The 18,810-nt window shown below is 40.1% G+C and overlaps 1 protein-coding gene across 1 annotated transcript in view; it reads right to left on the reverse strand.

Moving 5' to 3' along the window:
• Positions 1-897: 897 nt before the first annotated feature.
• The window catches only part of LOC149321742 (tyrosine-protein kinase ITK/TSK-like), a 42,708-nt gene continuing 24,795 nt past the window's right edge, over positions 898-18,810 (reverse strand). Inside the window, exons 11-17 of the mRNA XM_089501349.1 lie at positions 17,898-17,972; positions 12,110-12,281; positions 10,551-10,767; positions 9,127-9,191; positions 7,743-7,861; positions 5,546-5,703; positions 898-2,317 (exon numbers count right to left, since the gene is read on the reverse strand). Of these exons, the coding sequence (XP_089357475.1) occupies positions 2,246-2,317; positions 5,546-5,703; positions 7,743-7,861; positions 9,127-9,191; positions 10,551-10,767; positions 12,110-12,281; positions 17,898-17,972 (878 nt within the window). The 3' untranslated portion in view covers positions 898-2,245. The remainder of the gene's footprint in view (positions 2,318-5,545; positions 5,704-7,742; positions 7,862-9,126; positions 9,192-10,550; positions 10,768-12,109; positions 12,282-17,897; positions 17,973-18,810) is intronic.

The raw sequence follows: 18,810 nt of genomic DNA on the forward strand, positions 1-18,810 counted from the left end.
TTAAGAATGCATATTGTCATTACTGAGGGAAACAAAACTGATTATAAACACCTGGCAAGGCAGATTAGGAAATAATGGCCATACATCTATTGTTTGGTTACCAAAATTAAAAAAAAATGGGGGGGGGGGATTTGGTTCACATCTTAGTGTTGCTACTGCCATTGATGAAAGTACAAGAAAGGGGGCTGTGCCACACAGCAAAATGAAGAAGTGTCACCATAAATATTCTTCCTTGGGGAAGGAATTTCAATATATAAATTACATTTGACTAGAATAAAAATGTCTTAATGTCTTCTGATTTGCTCCAGAGTAAATTTTAAATTGTGCATCTGTATGTCTACTTCCAATCAGTAATAAGAAGAATGTGATTATTACTATATAATATGGTTCCAACAGGAGAGAACACCCAGATACCTCTAAATGTCCTACCAATCTAATGATACCTTGAGGCTTGTACTTATGACAGTTTGCTCTCAAGTTAATTATCAAAGTTTGGGCCTTGATGCAGCTATAGTACAGTCTGTAGTAACTTAATAGCAATAATATGTGGTCCTGGATGGTTTAGACACATCCAGCAATTTAAGCAAATGGAAGAGTGCAGTATTGTAATGTGGATGGACTAAGGACATTTATGCAAACAATAAATACAGACATCTGTTTATTGACATAGCTGTCCTGGCAGAACAAGCGTTTATTATTTTTTTTTTTAAAATGAAGGTCATTCAGGAAGGTCAGTATCCTGTATATAAAAGACTGGCAAAACCTATATATTAAAACATTATATAAGGTTAGTATTTACATATGAAGAAGATAAGAAAATGCCATTACTCCTAAGATAACAGTCAATAACTTATAAATATTTTTTCTTATTCCCTATAAGTTTTCTGTATATTATTATTTCATGGCACCCCTCTCTCTTATTTTACAACTTTAAAATGCTCTGTGAGGATATTAGATTTATGAAATACACACAGTTTATAAAACAAAATCACAGTACTGTAATAACACTTTACAAAAACATTAAATAAAAATGCCATTCAATGACTCTAGTGGTTAAACAGATGCGCTTTTTACATACACTCCTTTCATTGCTTGCCACAAGGTGAGTATACATAGAACCAGAGAGACCTCCTTTACCTGATCATTCTACAATGGGTGCTTCATAGCACATAACATCATCAGCATTATTCCTCCTACTGGCTATAAATTTTGGTTAAGTGTGAGAAGAGTAGTTTCTAGATGCTAGGATATTCTTTTCTCTATCTGGGTGTTCCAGGTAAAACAGAGAATGACAGTCAGTTTGATTAATTATTTTTATACAAAGTACAGGTTTTTTTTTAAAAAAATACAGTAACATAATTTCTTTCTCCAGCAGCAAACTCTACTAAATGTTTAGAAAAATCTATCCCACCCCTTTTACTGTGTCATGTAGAATTTGAAGATTCAAGATTCTTCTAATCATTAATTTTATATGCCAGGGTAGGCATGACCAGTAAGAGCCAGCACGGTATAGTGGTTTGAGTGTTGGACTACGACTCTGGAGACCAAGATTTGAACCGCCACTCAGCCATGGAAATCCACTGGGTGACCTTAGGCAAGTCACACTCTTTCAGTTTCAGAGGGTGGAAAAGGCAAAGCCCTTCTGAACAAATCTTGCCAAGAAAACCTCATAACAGATTTACCTTAGCATTGCTGTAAGTCAGAGATAACTTGAAGGCACACAGTAACAAAGGCAGTCCATTCATATTTTCCTCAATATTAGATGCAGTGACTTGCTCTCTGTTGTTATTCCATGCAATTTATTTTTAAAAGAAGATTATGTTTCAAATTTGCTATCAAAACAGTTGTTTACAAATAGCTGAGTAACTGAATTCAGTTTCAACTAAGTTTGATCAGTCAGAGTCACGTTTTAGTTTCCATGATTATTGGACCTTCTTAAAGAAGCAGAAGGTCCCAGCTCTGCAAAGCCGTTGCAGCTGCTTTATCCTAAGTGCTGCTGTTGTTCCTGTCGCCATCACCTTGTGAAAGGAAAGATGGGCTTCTGGAATCTCAAGGAAGAGTTTGTCAGATTATAAAACACAATGTTGACTGCATCTTGCATCTTTCATCTTCTCGGCTTGCACATCTTACAAAAACAGCCAGGATCCCATCCTAATTGGCTACCGCTACAAAATTCAGATAGGAGATCCACCTGCTCAAGACTTGTATGAGAAAGATCATGTCTTCCATACCTTCTCAAACTCCTTTAAAGGTCAGATTCTGAGATTTCATTGAGCTGATACAGCAGGACCGAGAAGGGTGGTCTGTCCTCTTGCTTCTACAAGGAAAAAAGAGGGAAGATAAAAAATTACTTTTGTGAAGCCACTTAGGAAGGTGATAGTGAAACTTTTTAGCAAGGCTACAACAATATATGTTGCACATTCCATGATGAAAGGAATAGACTGAAGTTCTTAAGTAATTACAGTCAGGTCTATCTCATATAACAAACAATTCCTTTTGGTAGCAATGAAAGCCTTTTCTCATCTTGTGGACTGATAAATGATATTTATTTATTTATTTTAAATAAACTTTTAAAACCATCTGGAAGTAAAAGCCTGAGTAAAATTATAATGGAAGAAGTTGCCCATTTTGACATAGGAAATCTGTTAAAAAGCTTTCTTTTTCATTCCCCCCCCCCCCCCCCCCAATTTTAGAAGCACAAATATTTAATCCTGTCGTGGAACATGATAACAAACTTTTTCTTTTAAAGAGGGTTAAATATAACTTTAAGCATAGGGTGGTGCAGACTGAAGAATAATGTTTACTCATTGAGAAATGATGGGCCTCATGGCCACTTCCCCTCCAAAACTGGTAATGAAAAGTTATTTTCATTGAGCCTTCTCCACTTACTGGGAAAATGTTGACAACCAAGACAAACTGGGAGTCAGTATGATTTTAGACAGAGAGAAAATAATTTTCCTACTTAAGCAAATAGGTACTGACATTATATATAATCCTTCCAATTTACTGCAAGTAAAAATATGTACAGGCTGAGTCTCTCTTATCTGAAATGCTTGGGACTGAAGTGTTTTGGATTTTGGAATACGTGTATTTGCACACACACACACACACACACACACACACACACACACACACACACAGAGTGATATGAAAATCACTATGGAGACTTGGAGATGGGGCCCAAGTCTAAACACAAAATTCATTCATGTTTCATATACACCTTATACATAGTCCGAACATAATATTTTAAAATAATTTTTGCATGAACCAAAGTTTTGTGTTCATTGAACCATCAGAAAGCAAAGATGTGTTACTATTTCAGACCCTTTTGTTTTTTGGAGTATTTTGGAATTTCAGATAAGGGAGACTCAACCTGTCTAATTAAAATGATCATATAATCTCTCCCCCCCACCCCCGGCCTCATTTACCTATGCCCCCATTTCCTCTGTGATTTCCTTATATCTACTTCAGATTGGAGGCCCCTCCGGGATAAGGACCAATCAAACTTATTCCTTGTAAACAATTATGCAAAGAATGGAAATGCTACTTTTTTGACCTACAGGTCCCAGTATTCCCCCATCAAAATGGCTGCAGGTTATGTTGTCTGTTGTGATTCTATATGCTGTAGTTCAAAAACTATGTGTTTTAAATTCTGAAGTCAGCATGGCCTATAGCCACTCTGGTATCAATTACATAGAAAGAGAAGCCTAGTCAGACAGTTGTCTGAATGATTTTTTGTGGGTTTTTTGCCACAGATGCTGGCAAAACTTCAGGAAGAAACTTTTCTAGAACATGGCCACATAGCCCGAAAAGCCCACAAAAAACTATGGATGCTGGCCATGAAAGCCTTCAACTTCACAGTTGTCTGAATGCATGGAAGATGAAAGTGTAGTAGGAATGAGACCACATTCTGAAGCCCCTGCAGATCCTTCATCACAGGAGTATTGTAACCATGTTGGGATGGGCACAGTTACAATGTTCTATGCAGACCATCATGCTCATATCCTGATGTGTGGGATGCTTAGATTTCTGTTCATGCCTGCCTCCCTACAGCCTGTTTAGCTCTCTACACTGAGAGACTGGATGTGTGTATGCGTATGTATGAAGAGGAAGTTTTGAACTGTAGGAATTAAGTAGATCTTGGAAAAATTACTTTTTGAGTTATATCTGTAACACTCCCCCCCAAAAAAAGAACCTTCCCAAGTTCATAAAGTTGTGTACGTATGCCTCTCCCCACAAGAAGGAGTTTGTGGAGTTATGGATCATGTAGTTTGAGAATGGTGCTGGTTCAAGTAAGGTCTGCCATGGGTCCAGGGATTCTGGATTCACAATTTTGGTACACTTCTCTTCTGTTCCTCAGATAAGTAGCCTAAAGCAGCCAAGAGCTTTACTGCACAGAAACTGGAAAATCAGAAAATATGTGAACAGAGATGGAAACATCTTGAGATCTATGTTAGTTCTTATTCCCAAGAAGTCAGTTCCTATTTCCTAGGGTTTCATAACCTAGATACTGATATTTTCCCTGTGCTTCTGGATGTGTTAATAGTACATAGATGCTGTTCAAGATCTGAAACAAACTGTAGCTGAAGAGTTGTAACTTACAAGCTGCTGGGAACACACACAAACTACCCAGAGCTGAGGTTTCCAGGCAGGTCACTGAGTATACACTTGACTTGAAAAAGTTCTGAAGGAATACCAGCTAATGCACCTTAAATAATGGATCAGATGACCTTCTGACTGCACCATGCCTCTGCTGTGAGCTGGCAATATTTTTAAAGGGAAACTTGGCATGAAGTCCTAGACTCAGCTGTCATTGGGCATTCCCAGAGTTTTCTAAGTTAAGAGGAGCTGAGGGCCTTTGGGAAACTGATGTGTACTGGTAAGTAAAGCAGAAAGAATTAGATCCCTCTCCTAATGGAGCATCTGGCCTTAGAAGCTAATTAGAAATCCCCCCTCCCGGTTGAGGATGGATTGTTCCTCTGCAAATTGGGCACCAGGCAGGTTTAGAAAAAGTAGGATGTCTGAGGTCAGCTTCTCCTGAGCAGTTCTTTGCATAAGCCATTCTCTTCTGCTTTAGAATCTCTGTGGAATGTGTTCAATGGCTGGATCACAACAATATACTACTTGCCTGTATAATTTCCCTCCAATCTTTAGTATTCCATCCTTTGGAATAGTATGCCATCATGACATCCTTGGAGTTTCAGTGTCAGTGAGAATCCTGTCTTGCAAACCATCTTTCATATAATTTGGAGTTTATTTAATCTTCACACATTATTCAAAGGAGTAGCAGCTGGTGGCTCCTACAGTGGATTCATTCCAGGTTTTAATCCAAATTTTAAGCAATCTGTCCAAGGTGCTGAATTCTTTCCTTAAAACAAATCAACACCTTGGATAGCTTATTTTATGCTCACAGGAAAACCTGGAGTGGATTCATCACCCCACTTCTATGGAAGACACCCAAGAGTAAATAGGTCACTGTTGTTTTGGATTCCCTTTTAGAAGTCCATGTCTAATCACCTTCTTGCATTAAGTATGTTGTACTGACCTCACTCCAGCAACTTCTCATGAGCTTGTAAATAGTATTGGAAGACAGTCTGGGTTTATACAAACGGGCACCAGCACTGATGTCTTCTACCACTTCAGCGTTGGTCTTGTTCTCATAAGGTATTTTCCCTTCACTGAATATCTCCCACATCAATACACCTGAAACAAAACAAGAAAGACATTGGGTAAGTCACACTCTTTCAGTATGAGAGAAAGGCTATGGCAAATCTCCTCCAAATAAATCTTGCCAAGGGAAACCTAGGAGAAGGTCATCTTAAGTCAGAATTGAGTTGAAAGCACATAAGAACAACAACAAAGTATAGTCATGTTAATGCGATAATTGACCTTCTTTTGTGGAATTCTGAGGTTTGTAGTTTAATGGGGCCTAATAATAATAATAAATAATAGTTTATTTATATTTCCCGCTTTTCCCTGCAGATCGAAGCAGGATCTCATCAGTAAAAATACAGCACAATACATAGATACATCAGTAAAACATTAAAATTACTATTAATCCAATAAAATAACAAATCATCATCTAATCATCCAGTATTCATACCGTGATAATCAAGGGTGGAGCATTTCAATCTGGTAATCCTTATATATGATCGGGTGGGTACCTCTCCGGCTGAGAATTCTAAATGCCCCTTCCTAAACTACAAATCCCAGGATTCCACAGGAGGCAGCCATAGCAGTTAGAATGGAATAATAGAGCTATAACAGTGTAGTGTGATATTGTACTATGTCTCTTCATGATCCATTTCCTAATCTGTTGCCTAATGCTAAAGATGATTTTTCCAAAGAAACTGAAAGAGTTTCCTGTAGACATATCTATCTCCTGGTTCTTTGAGTAAGGAGACACTGTGTGCTTGCCATTGCCTGCCTATACATTCTGCTGTTTGGTGTTTATTTATCTATTAATATTCCACCTTTCTTCCTGCATAGGACTCAAGTTCGCTTCAAGTCATTTCTCTTTATACTGTTACCATTACTTTTGCAGCTGCTGCTACAATTACATCTACAATTACATTAGAATCAGAAAATGTTATCTGACACTTTGTGACTGATTCACCATTGATAGTCTCAGGTGAATGACATAAACTTTCTTGTGTTACTGAGTCCCCACCTTCACAGGAATCAAAAACCAAATTGGCTCTTTTTAAAACATTTGGGAAAAACAAAAGAAAACACCAACCAGAAGGAAAATATGTTTCAGTTGGACTAAAATAAATCCTTGAACAGTTCTTGTTCTATATATGAATGAGAAGAATCTTCCAAACCAACAGGCATCAATTTGAAAACAATAAACAAAATGGAAACATTTCATTTTGATGCAGTAAAGCATTTTTTCCTCCTATGAAAGAAGTCATATGTGTTGTCAGACAGTCCTGTCTCTGGGCTAAATCTATGTTCGTTTCTGTTATGCATTGGCAACCCATGATCTCAAGCACAGAGAGGCACCTCTTCCTGCAGTAGTAGGATAAGGCACCCCACTTTTGTGTGGTTGGTCCACTTTTGTCTGGTATTACTGAGTAATACTTGTTCTTAAAGCATTCTGAAAGCATTTATACACTTAAGAAATGTACTCTCAGGGCCCTTTTGGTTCTGAAGAAAATGCAGTATTAAAGTATTCTTCAGTTGCTCACTTGCAAATACAGGTTAGTTCTCATGCTGTCAATATTTTCATCCATGTCACATGTTGGACTGTGACTCTGGAGAGCAGGATTATTCATGAAACCCACTGGGGACCTTAGGCAAGGCACATGCTCTCAACCTCAGGGGAAGGCAATGGCAAACCTCTGCTGAACAAATATTGCCAAGAAAACCCCATGATAGAGTTGCCTTAGGGTTGGAAACAACTTGATGGCATACAACAACAACAACAACAACAACAACGTACTAAAATAGTTTAATAATTCACAAAGAATTCTGTGATAATAATTCACAAAGAATGCTGACACCTGCAAACTTTCCCCTTGTTTATAGAAGACATTAAATCAAATATGGATTACTATTGGGGGTTTTTTAAAATAAAAATGTTTGAAATAGCTTTATTAAAAAAACTTCACAAAAAAGGCTATAGAGAAGAAATGGAAACTTCTTATAGTAATATTACTAAAACTAGATTGTTTTTCAGGCAAAGATGTTGAAGAACTGCATGAATTGTAGGTTTTTTTTTTAAAATTAAAAGCTCTTACCAAATGACCACACATCAGATTTGGTGCTATACCGGCTATAGGAAAACACCTCTGGCGCTGACCACCTGATGGGGAATTTGGTACCCATGGAGCTGGTATATTGGTCATCAAGAACATACCTAGAACAGACAAACATTATAAATCAGTATTCCAATTATCAAAGCTTTACACAGATACCACTGCACATGGTGAAACACTACAAGTCTGTGACAAGATGTATTTCAAAAACTCACAGAAGTATTCATTTGATGTAGTGTGTTATGCTGACATAGAACAAATTGCTTCTTTATATGCAAAGTGCAAATGTAATCAGAATATGCATCAAAAAGTCTAACTAAATAGTCCACTGCTTCTGGTTCCTTGATATCTATCAATATAATTGTTTGAACAGTGTCATTTGCAGGAACCATAGCTGGGAAAGCTACATTTTTGGACTACAGCTGCCAGTGTCCTGCAGCAAGGATTGATACAGCTATGCTACCTGGAAGACTAGGTATCTGTTATTCCACAAAGTATATTTTCCATGCTCTGCTGTTTACCTGGCTTAATACAGTGGGCAGTACTGTAACCTTATTTGTAAGAGAATATGATTTTATACTACACTACAGCCATGGCATTATCAGGTATTTACCACCTTTAGAAAAGCAAGAATTCCAAAATGTTTGTGGAAAAGGGAGAAAATCAGGCTGAGCTAGAGCCATGCTACTCCAAGTGGTGGTCTGTGGACCAGTCTTGGTCCCTAACTGTTTAATGCTGGTCACTGGAGAGTTTCCAAGAAATAAAGAAATAGTTGTAGCCAATGACCACAAACAGTGCTTGTCCCTGGTGTGATGTGGAAACAACTGCCAGTCCCCCATACTAGACAGCTTAAGAAGCAGTGAGCCACAAAATATAAGTGGAACATATTTAGCTCATCACTTGTAAAATCAGTTCTGGAAAATAGTAGATGAAGTTAAAAAAGGAAGTGGTTTACAGATGACATAGTGGATTTTTGTTTGTTTTACAAGGCTGAATGTGGTATAACAAAGGTATCATTTCCTGTAGTATTCACATACATCTCGTTATTGTCTCTGTGCACAACATTTATTGAGTTTTGATGTCAAAAGCTAAAAAATCAGGCGGAAGATGGCAGTAGGGCAAAAGATATCTGTTGCTAAGCCATAATGTGTCTAGCACCTTTGGTTGTCCTTTAAATAGCTCTAGTGGAAGGCAGGAGTTACAGGATGTCACATTAAGAATGGAACAGACAAGTGCTCCAGATCAAATGCAGGTTTTTCTGCTACTATGAGCTTGGTATTCAGTGCACTTCAAAAGGAAGAAACAACATCAGTGGAATTCCAGCCATGGAATAAATGGTTAGTTATGCATACAAGGTTCAAATTACCGTGACATTCCAAAATCTGACACTTTGACAACTTGGAATTCTCCTACCAAACAATTCCTAGCAGCCTATGGAGAAGGGAGAAACAGAGGATATTAGTAAGGCTGAACAGAAACTATACATTTTTTAAAGAGGTATTTTTGGCTATGTTGAAAAATAAAAACAGGGCGCATCTTTGGACACTTTTTCAATTATTGGCTGTGCAAATAACTATTTAGTCCTGCTCTCTCTTGCTTTTCTTACAGGCCCTGTCTTCATATAGCCCAATTTAATTACCGAGGGCAGTGTAATTACGCCACACTGTTCACTACATGGCCCCTGACTTTCAAGAGTCTGGAGATTTTCAGATGTGGGGAAAAGGCATACTCCCAGCATAACTCCATGATCACACTGAATATTTCCAGACGACATCGCACTCATCCAGGACTTATCCAGTGAAGATCCAGGAATGGTTTGTTGCTAGAGCATTCCTGGATCTTCACTGGATAAGTCCTGGATGAGTGTGATGTGTCTGAAAAATCTTCAGCGTGATCGTGTGATTAAGCCAGGAGTATGCCTTTTACTCCCATCTTTTTTCCTGAAAATCTGAAAATCTCCTATTGAATGGAACTCACCCAAGAAAGTTTGCTCACATGCTCTAGCAGAAGTGGGAATCATACAAGCCTCCAAATGTTGTTGAACTATAGTACCTACAGTCCTCTGCCAGCACAGCAAATGGTGAAAAATATTGAGAACTACAGGCCAACAGTACCTGGAGGGCTGCATAATACCCAGCCTATGGCAATTTTGTTTTCCCTGACAAATATCACATAGGTTTCATTCATACTACACATTTATATCACTTTCATATCACTTTAACTGTTATGGCTATATAATATGGAATCCTGGGATTTGTAGTTTGGGGAGGCATTAGAGAACCTTCTGGCAGAGAATTCTGCATACCTCACAAAACAACTAATCCCAAGATTCCACAGGATGGAGTTTAATGGCAGTTGAAGTGGTTGTGTAATGTGAAAGAGTCCTTAGTGACAACTGATTTGATATCCCATTTGGTTTATGATTTACAAATGTCTGGAATGACCCACATATATGGCTGCAAAAAAAGTAGCAATCAAAAGGAGAAACTGGCATTAAAGCATCAATAGATATGAGAACAATGGCATTACAGGACAGAAAAAAACCCAAAAGATAAATATTTTATAAATGAAGATTATTTTTATGAAATACCTCAAGCCAGGTCACAGCCATTACTTCCAGTTCAGTTACGGAGATGAAAAAATATTTGAGGCAGCCCAAATTATTCCAGACTTAAGGATTATAAATTGTTGATCATTTGGCTTTCTTTCTATTTTTGTTTCCTTGTTTTGTTTTGTTTTTGTAGAGCTAGTGGTTTATTTACAACAGACATAGACATGACCCTGACATACCAGGTCCCTGTGGATGACAGACGCCTGTTCCAGATAAGCCATCCCTTCACACACATCTTGGCACATTCCCAGGAGGTCTTCCTTTGAGAAGCTCCCCCGCTGCCTCTTGAGGAAATCAGACAGGCATCCATTCTCCATGAACTCAAACACTAGGCACATGGGAGCTTGTTGCATGCAGACTCCATGCAGCTGGACTAATTTGGGGTGAGACAGTTTCCTGTTGATACAGAAGAAAGAATCGGTGTTGTCATGTCTAGTCTTTTGGAGAAATTGATATAAGGGCTTGTTCTACAGGACATATAAGAAAGGAGCAAGAGAATGAATCTGAAGGAATGGTTCTGTAAACATATTAAGGGAGAGGAGATACTGAAGCTCCTGGAAAATTTCATAACACACTTCTCTCACCACACTTGAAAACCAAAATCAATTTCCCACTGCTTGGGCACATAAACAAAACTGTATTGCCATTCCCCCTGTTTTCCACCAATTAAAAGCCTTGGCAAACTTAAATTAGGAACTGGAGAAGTTTGTTTAAAACGCTCATGCAATTTCCCCAACATATCTAGTTCCTGAAAATATAAGATCCAAACCCTACATTTATAATTGGCTATTTTAAAATTTTGAGGGTTTTACAAGAATCTTTTAGTTTCTGATCTTTAGAAATGTTAAGGCTACATTTTTTATCATTCCTTTGAGACCATGAGGGCTAGAAAAATACTACCTCAAAATGACAGCAAAAGTTTGTAGAACTCTCAAAAGAGTTTCTGAATCAAAAATCTTAAGGACTGCAGCATTAAGCTGGACTAGACACTTAGCTCAATGGTAGAGCATCTGGTTTAGATGTACATCGTCTCAAATTTAGTCCCTGGAATCTCCATGGAAAATTCAGAAAGACTATCCTGGAGACACATGGTAGATGAGCCAGATGGAGCAAGATACGCCAGCTTTCTATGCTCTAACATTACTCTAAAGCAGGGAGTGGTCAATGTTCAGCCTGTGAGCCACACATGAGCCCCCAGGCCCCCAAGAGGTAATCCCCCCCCCCTATTTTTTAAAAGCTCCAAAGGCTCTCTGGGGTATGAAGTTCATTTCTTTCATGTTTGGAGCCTCCTTGGGCCTTCCAGGGACTAAGAAAATGTTTGATTATTTTAATCCTCAAAATGCCCTCTAGGGGCATGGGGGCATTTGCTCCATGTTTCTGCCCCCTCTCCAACCACTGTAGTCACTACAGAAGTCTCTTTTGAAACAGGAGGTGAACACAAAATGACTTCTGCTCACTTCTTGTTGGGCCTAAAAATGGCCTGTGAAGGCCCCAAAACTTGGTGAAAATGCCCCCATTTTCCCTTGAGAGTGGAGGCAAAAAATACTTTTTATTTATTTTCTTTTCTTGATTTTATTTAAAAAAACTTGGCAGACATGAGTCTGATGGGTGGTGCAAACCTCCAAGGTCTCAGGGGGGACCAATGTGCTCCCCTGATGTCTGCAGGTTCCCACTCCTGCTCTATAGCTTCAGCTCGCCATGAAGTTATAGACCTTGACATGTCATTTGTGCTTCTTACATCATGACTTGGGCCTCCTCAAGAAAGTCTTCTTCTGACATTGCTCCTGTGCGAATAGTCTTTATGGCCACTTTCATCTGATCAAGCCAATAGCCAAGATGCACCACTCCAAATTGGCCAACACCAATCTCTTGCTCAAAGGTTAGTTCTTGAGGGCTAATCATCCATTTTCCTAGGATATGGAAGAAGTAATACACTTTTAAAAACCAATTATTTCTCTGGGAAACAAAAAAAATTGCAGCAAGCGTCTTGTTACAATATCCTGTAAATATGACAATATTTTTAAAATTGTTTTTGGTTGCATTTAGTTAGGAAAAGGGAAAAAGGATGGGGAAAGGGGATTTAGCAGCACCTTTAATATTTATTTCTACATGAACTATTGTAATTTCAAGCATACTTGTTTATATCTACTGATGTGAAAGCATTTAATGAGGTGGATTATAATTCATGAAAGCTCATGCTGAAATAAATCAGTTAGCTTTAAGGGTGTTGTTAGTTCCTCCCGTTTCTTTTTCTGCTGTACAGGTATTAGACTAACACAGCTATTTCCTTGATAATGTATTTAATTATACAGTGGACCCTTGTTATATGCTGAAGTCTGGTTCCAAGATCCCCCATGAATAACAAAATTCGTGATGCTCAAGTCCCATTAAATATAATGACATGGCTAAATGGTGTCCCTTATAAAAATGGAAAATCAAGGTTTGATATTTGAAATCTATATGTTTTTTGAACATTTTCAAACCGCGGATGCTTGAATCCATGTATAAAAAAATCAGTGTATAAGAAGGGCCGACTGTATAGGCCCAGTACAAACGTCTTTTGTTGCTGCGTAGAAGTGCCGCAGCAACCAAATTGCATGACGCTGCTGCACAGCAAAAAAGGAGCGCTAAAAAGTGGCTCTTTTTTGCACCTCCACAAGCAGCCTGCGGCGGCATGAACATTTCACTGCTGCACTGCTCCATTTGGATGCAGCACAGCAGTGACATCATCGCTATGCGCACAATCTATATGGCACTGCACAGCAATGACGCCCTAGTCACGTGCTAGGGTTGTGGGATGTGTGGGCGCTCCACTCCGAGGCAACCCTAGCACATGACGAGGGCGTCATTTAGGGTCCATTTGTACTGGGCCATAGTTAGGATACTCAGAATTATAATGGAATGAGATTGATTCATGAAGTCATTTGAAACTCTCCAATCTGAGGCCCTAGTGTAACATCTATTTTGTGTAAAGGTTTTCAGGTTGTCCAAGATGTCATTATTCCTCTTGCAGATGATGGACTCCATTCTGAGATGAGACAACACTCTTTGGTTCTCTGAGACTAGAGAGATATTCAGATGGGCAAAAGTGACAGGAGCATAGTGCGATGCTCCTGTCAGTTTCACACAAATGTGCAGAGATTATTAGATGACGTCACATGATGTTGCGATAATCCCATCATTATCCCGTGGATAAAGAAGAGTTTTCCAGCAGCTTTTCATTCATGGAAAACCCCATCAATGAAAAGTGGCTGGCAAACTCCTCTTTTTTCGCAGAATAATGACAAGATAATCTCCACCAATTGTGCTTAACTCCCATCCCTCCCAATTTAAACCCTTGTACTGTACATATATACATCAATTATACAATCAGAATGCCTGCGCTGCATTTCCCTTTTATTCCCAATTGATTCCATGAGTCTACTTTAGTTGGAACTGACAGGTCACTCTCTCTCAGCCTCATTAGAAGGCAATGGCAAACCTCCTCTGAAGAGAATGTAAGCAGGAAGAAAAGGGTCAGTTCAGTTCAGGTCAAAGGCAGGGCATGAACGGAGCTCGCATCAGGCACCTCCCCCCCCCTATTTTTATATATTTTTAAATTATTTTTGGCAAAAAAATGCACATGTTTTTTGCTTCATGTAGATATATAGATAGTGGCTAGCTGCTGCTTCACTTTCCCTTTCATTTCCCCGCTTCCAGCAAAGGGGAAATGTTCCAAAGAGTACTTTGTAAAATAACTTTTTTTCCTTTGCGAATGAATGCTACAATTTGAATGTTACAAAAGTTTCTCTTTCCAATTGGGCAAACTGATACATGCTTTTTGCTACTGTCTCTGAGGAATTCAGGGGTAGCCTAAAGAATGCATGGCATTGCATCCTTTTCTGGCATTCCGAGGTCAGGAATTTATTATTATTATTATTATTATTATTATTATTATTATTATTACATGCGTATGAGGCATTCTGGGGTGGTAAGGGGGGGAATACAGGATGCAGAGATGGCATTAGCTTGCATTTTGGGGTTGAAAATGGGGTCAAGGGCAGATCATAACCTGCACTGACCCAAATGCCCACAACAGACAGACAGACAGACAGACAGACAGACAGACACACACACACACACACACACAGAGGAGGTTTTTAAATTTGACAAGTGGTGCCTGGTCCTTAAAAGAAAAGGAGGGGGGAAGCACACTGCCAATGCCCCAATGAGTGCTGGAAACGTCACCTATGATGATCGCTTGATTGACAGCAGGCACCTTCCTGTTAAACCCGATTTCCCCAAGAGGGCATTCGGGTTAAAATGCCCCTGATTTGTAGTGGGCACTTGCTTACGGAGAGATTTGGGAGGCCCCCCCCCCGCATCTGCCCAGTTCCTTCCAGGGCAAATCCGCCAGTGGGAATGGGGCCAAAGTCACAATAGTTCAAACTGGTAACTTCTTATTAGACTACTACAATGCACTCTATGTAGGGCTGCCTTTGAGGATGACTTAGAAGCTACTGCTAGTGCAAAACATGAAGAAATGACCCCACTGGCCTGTTTTTAAGGGGCAGTACAGACGAGAGTCTCTGTCCTGCCCCTGTAAGCCCTGTGTCTGTGCTGCAGCATCCCCATGCTGCAGCACAGATGCGCCTCAAAAAAAAAAAAAAAAAAAAAAAAAAAAAAAAAAAAAGAAGAGCAGCCTAGAGTGGCTTCTTTTTTGCAATGCAGGAAGCAGGAAGGGGTGCCTCCATGATGCCACTTCCTGCCAGTAACATCTGGTTGCTGTACACTGGCAACGGCATCATGGCTATCCCCATATGGATGGGAGGCCGCCATGATGCATGATGCTGATGGTGAGGCTGGGGGACAGTTGCTCTCGTAAAAGTGAGTTGACATCTGGTGTCCCTCAAGGCGCCATTCTGTCCCCCATGCTATTTAACATTTACATGAAGCCGCTGGGTCAGATCATCCAGAAACATTAATGGGCTGGATGAGGAAAAACAAACTCAAGCTGAATCCAGAGAAAACAGAGATACTTGTGATAGGTACCCCAAGTCCTGGCAGGGAAATTTGTCATCCAGTCCTGGATGGGGTCACGCTTCCCCTAAAGGACAAAGTCCGCAGTTTGGGAGTACTCTTGGACTCATCTCTACAGTTATCATCTCAAGTAGATGCGATGGCCAGGAGTGCTTGGTACCAGCTTCGGCTGATATGCCAACTGCGTCCCTGTCTGGACCGAAAGGACCTTGAAACTGTAGTACATGCACTGGTAACCTCTCGCTTGGATTTCTGTAACGCGCTCTACATGGGGCTACCTTTGTACCAGGGTTGGAAGCTTCAGTTAGTTCAAAATGCTGCAGCCAGACTGGTCGCTGGAACTTCCAGGTCAGACCACATAACACCGGTACTAAGATCTCTACACTGGCTGCCTATTAGCTTCCAGGAATAATACAAAGTGTTGGTTATTACCTATAAAGCCCTAAATGGCTTGGGTCTGACTTACTTGAGGGAACGTATCTCCCCATACAGTCCACCCCGCACTCTCAGAACATCAGGGAAAAACCTACTAGTACAGTGATGGCGAACCTTTCTTGGTTTGTGTGCCGGGGCGGGGCTTCTTCCCCTGGGGGCAGGGACCGTGTGCTGTGGGCGGGGCTTACACCCCAGGGGGGACAGTGTGTCAGGGGCGGGGCTTTCCGCTCTCCAGGTGCAGGGCTTCTCCCCCCACCCTTTCCCTGGCCTCCAGCTGGGGCCCCTTTTCTTTCCCTGCTCGCCTTCCCAGACCCACAGCAGCGCTGCCATGGGTCTGGAAGGGCGAGCGGGGGAAGGAGAAGCCAGCACGGAGCCTCTTCTCCTTCCCAAACCCATGGCAGTGCTGCCGTGGGTCTTGGAGGGTGAGCGGGGGAAGGAGAAGCCGAGGAGAAGGAGGCTGGGCACACGTCCCAGCCCCCTTCTCTTCGGCCCTTTCATGTGGAGGAAAGGGAAGCTGGGAGGGAAGCCGGCTGGGAGGAGGAGCCAGATGCGCATGCCTCTGTCTCCTTCTCCCAGGGGCCATTTTCTGGCTTTCCGCTCTCTCTGAGAGACAGCAGGAGGCCCGAAAATGGCAGGGAGGAGGTGGAACAGGCACGTGCCCGTTCCGCCTTCTCCCTTGCCCCGTGCCTGGTGAAATGGCGTCATGTGCCACCCTTGGCACGCGTGCCATAGGTTCGCCATCACTAGTACATCCTAAGGTGAGATTGGTAGCAACTCACCAGAGAGCATTTACATCGATTGCACCAATGTATTGGAATAAACTTCCAGAAGAGCTTCGTATGACCTCTACATTGGATGCCTTTAAAAAGGCTCTAAAGACCCCCCTCTTCCAATTAGCTTTCCCTTTGGACTCTTTATAGAAAATGTCTCCTCTGATAGAAAAGGTTAAATGCGATTGATAGATTCCATGTTTGTTTTTATACGCTGTTGGTTTTATTAGTTTTATTGAAAGATATTTTATGATGTGTACTTTTATGATGTATAACTTTTACAGATCTGTGAACTGCTTTGATCGTTTCGGAAGAGCAGTATAGAAATAAAGTATTATTATTATTATTATTATTATTATTATTATTATATTATGCCAGCACCTGTACATATTAGGGTTTGGGATCATGCGGTGACCCTACTATCGGTGCCACCATGCCACAAAGCGCCCTTGTATACCAGGCCTAAGTCTCTTCTAATATTATATGCCTTCTTGAAGTAGGATTCAATGACGCCATTCCCAGGTTAAAAACAATAAGGAACTTTATCGCACAGCATTATAATAACGTTCCGGGAACCAAATGAGAACGCAACATAGTGAAGTTTACTGCACAGTATGGGTCCCATTGAGTTCCCATTCTGAGCTCAAGTGTTCCAACAGCGTTCCAGGGTGAGAACGTTCTGTCATGAAATGTTTTCGGAACTTTATGGAACGTTCTGATATGATAAAGTTAAAGGAGTTTTGTTGCATGTTAAAAATTGCTGCAGTCCAATTTTTGAAATGTTAAAACTTATGAACCAATACATTTGTTAATGTTTTAAGGTGTCATAATTTTTTTTTTGGCAGTAAAACATAGAAAATGTTCAGTTATTTGGCCAATTTGTTGTTGAGTGTCTTACAGTTTGGAATCATATCGTGCAGTCATTTGGATTATTTGATTCAGTACACCAAGTGAAATCAATATAATTTATGAAAAAATATGGTCAAATCAATATAGCCAGGTAAAGGATGGAAAGAATATTTGAAAATATAGATTTTTTTTAAAAGGTTGAAAAACATGTTTCTCAAGTGTCAGGAGATTATGACAAGGAGAATCCTACATCAGTGTGAATCTTTGATTTTATGTAGAATGTTATATTACACAAAATCTGAATGTGGTTGTTTGGCACAAAATAAGACCTGAACTGCTAATAGTTTTCAAAAGCACTTTCTTTCAGTGAGAAAAAATTACTAAAAATATTCATTGCTTCCCTCAAGAATGAAATCATCAAAGAAATTACATCTATAAATCAGGTCTATTTACCATAGCTTAGCCCAGCAGTAGCAGGAGCCTTTGCTCTCCAGCAGGAAACGGCATATCGCAAACGAGTAACAAGACCTACATGAGGGAGAAAAAACATAAAAAACTGAAGGAAAGAGGCAAGGAGAGTGGGAAGTTTAGGAACACTGGGAAAATAGATGAGTCATGAAGCCAAGACCACATGGAGACCAAGGATGTTGATTATGGCCATTTCACATACTGATCTGAAATAACTACCCATATCTTTGTCTGTATCTAAAATAGAATTGAACTCTGTTATTCAGACACCAATCATTTGTTCTTCTTGCGGTATGCTGTACCTCCAAGTCATTTCCAACATATGGTGGTCTTGGCCTAAGGTGACCCCTATCATAGGTTTTTCTTGGCAGGATTTGCTCAGAAGGGGTTTGCCATTGCCTTCCTCTAAGGCTGAGGGAGGGTGACTTGCCCAAAGCCACCCACTGAGTTTCCATGGCTGAGTGGGAATTCGAACTCTGGTTTCTCAGTCCAACACCCAGATTAATACACCACACACATTTCTTTTACTCATCTGATATCCCAAGGAAGACTGAGGGAGTTCTATGACTATAAAACTACATAATGAACATGCCCATCTACCTGAAATATCTGGGTGATATTTATTAACAAGTACATGTATTTTTATACACACACACACACACACACACACACACACACACACACACACACACTAGCCATTATGTTACAATATTTAGGTGGTGCAGTAAATTACTAAATAAATATAAAAAAATAAAATTATAGCATTCAATTAAAATTAAAGTCAAGACTCTTCAGAATATCTAGTGATTAACAACAAGATTAATAACAAGTGGTACAAACTGCTATTCCAGATCAAGGGTACTACTACAGGGAAACCTTCCTCGTGGTGATTGACAGA

The sequence above is a fragment of the Sceloporus occidentalis genome, unplaced genomic scaffold, assembly GCF_023333645.1.
Source record: "Sceloporus occidentalis isolate IW3139 unplaced genomic scaffold, rSceOcc1.0.p SCAF_1, whole genome shotgun sequence".
NCBI lineage: Eukaryota > Metazoa > Chordata > Lepidosauria > Squamata > Phrynosomatidae > Sceloporus > Sceloporus occidentalis.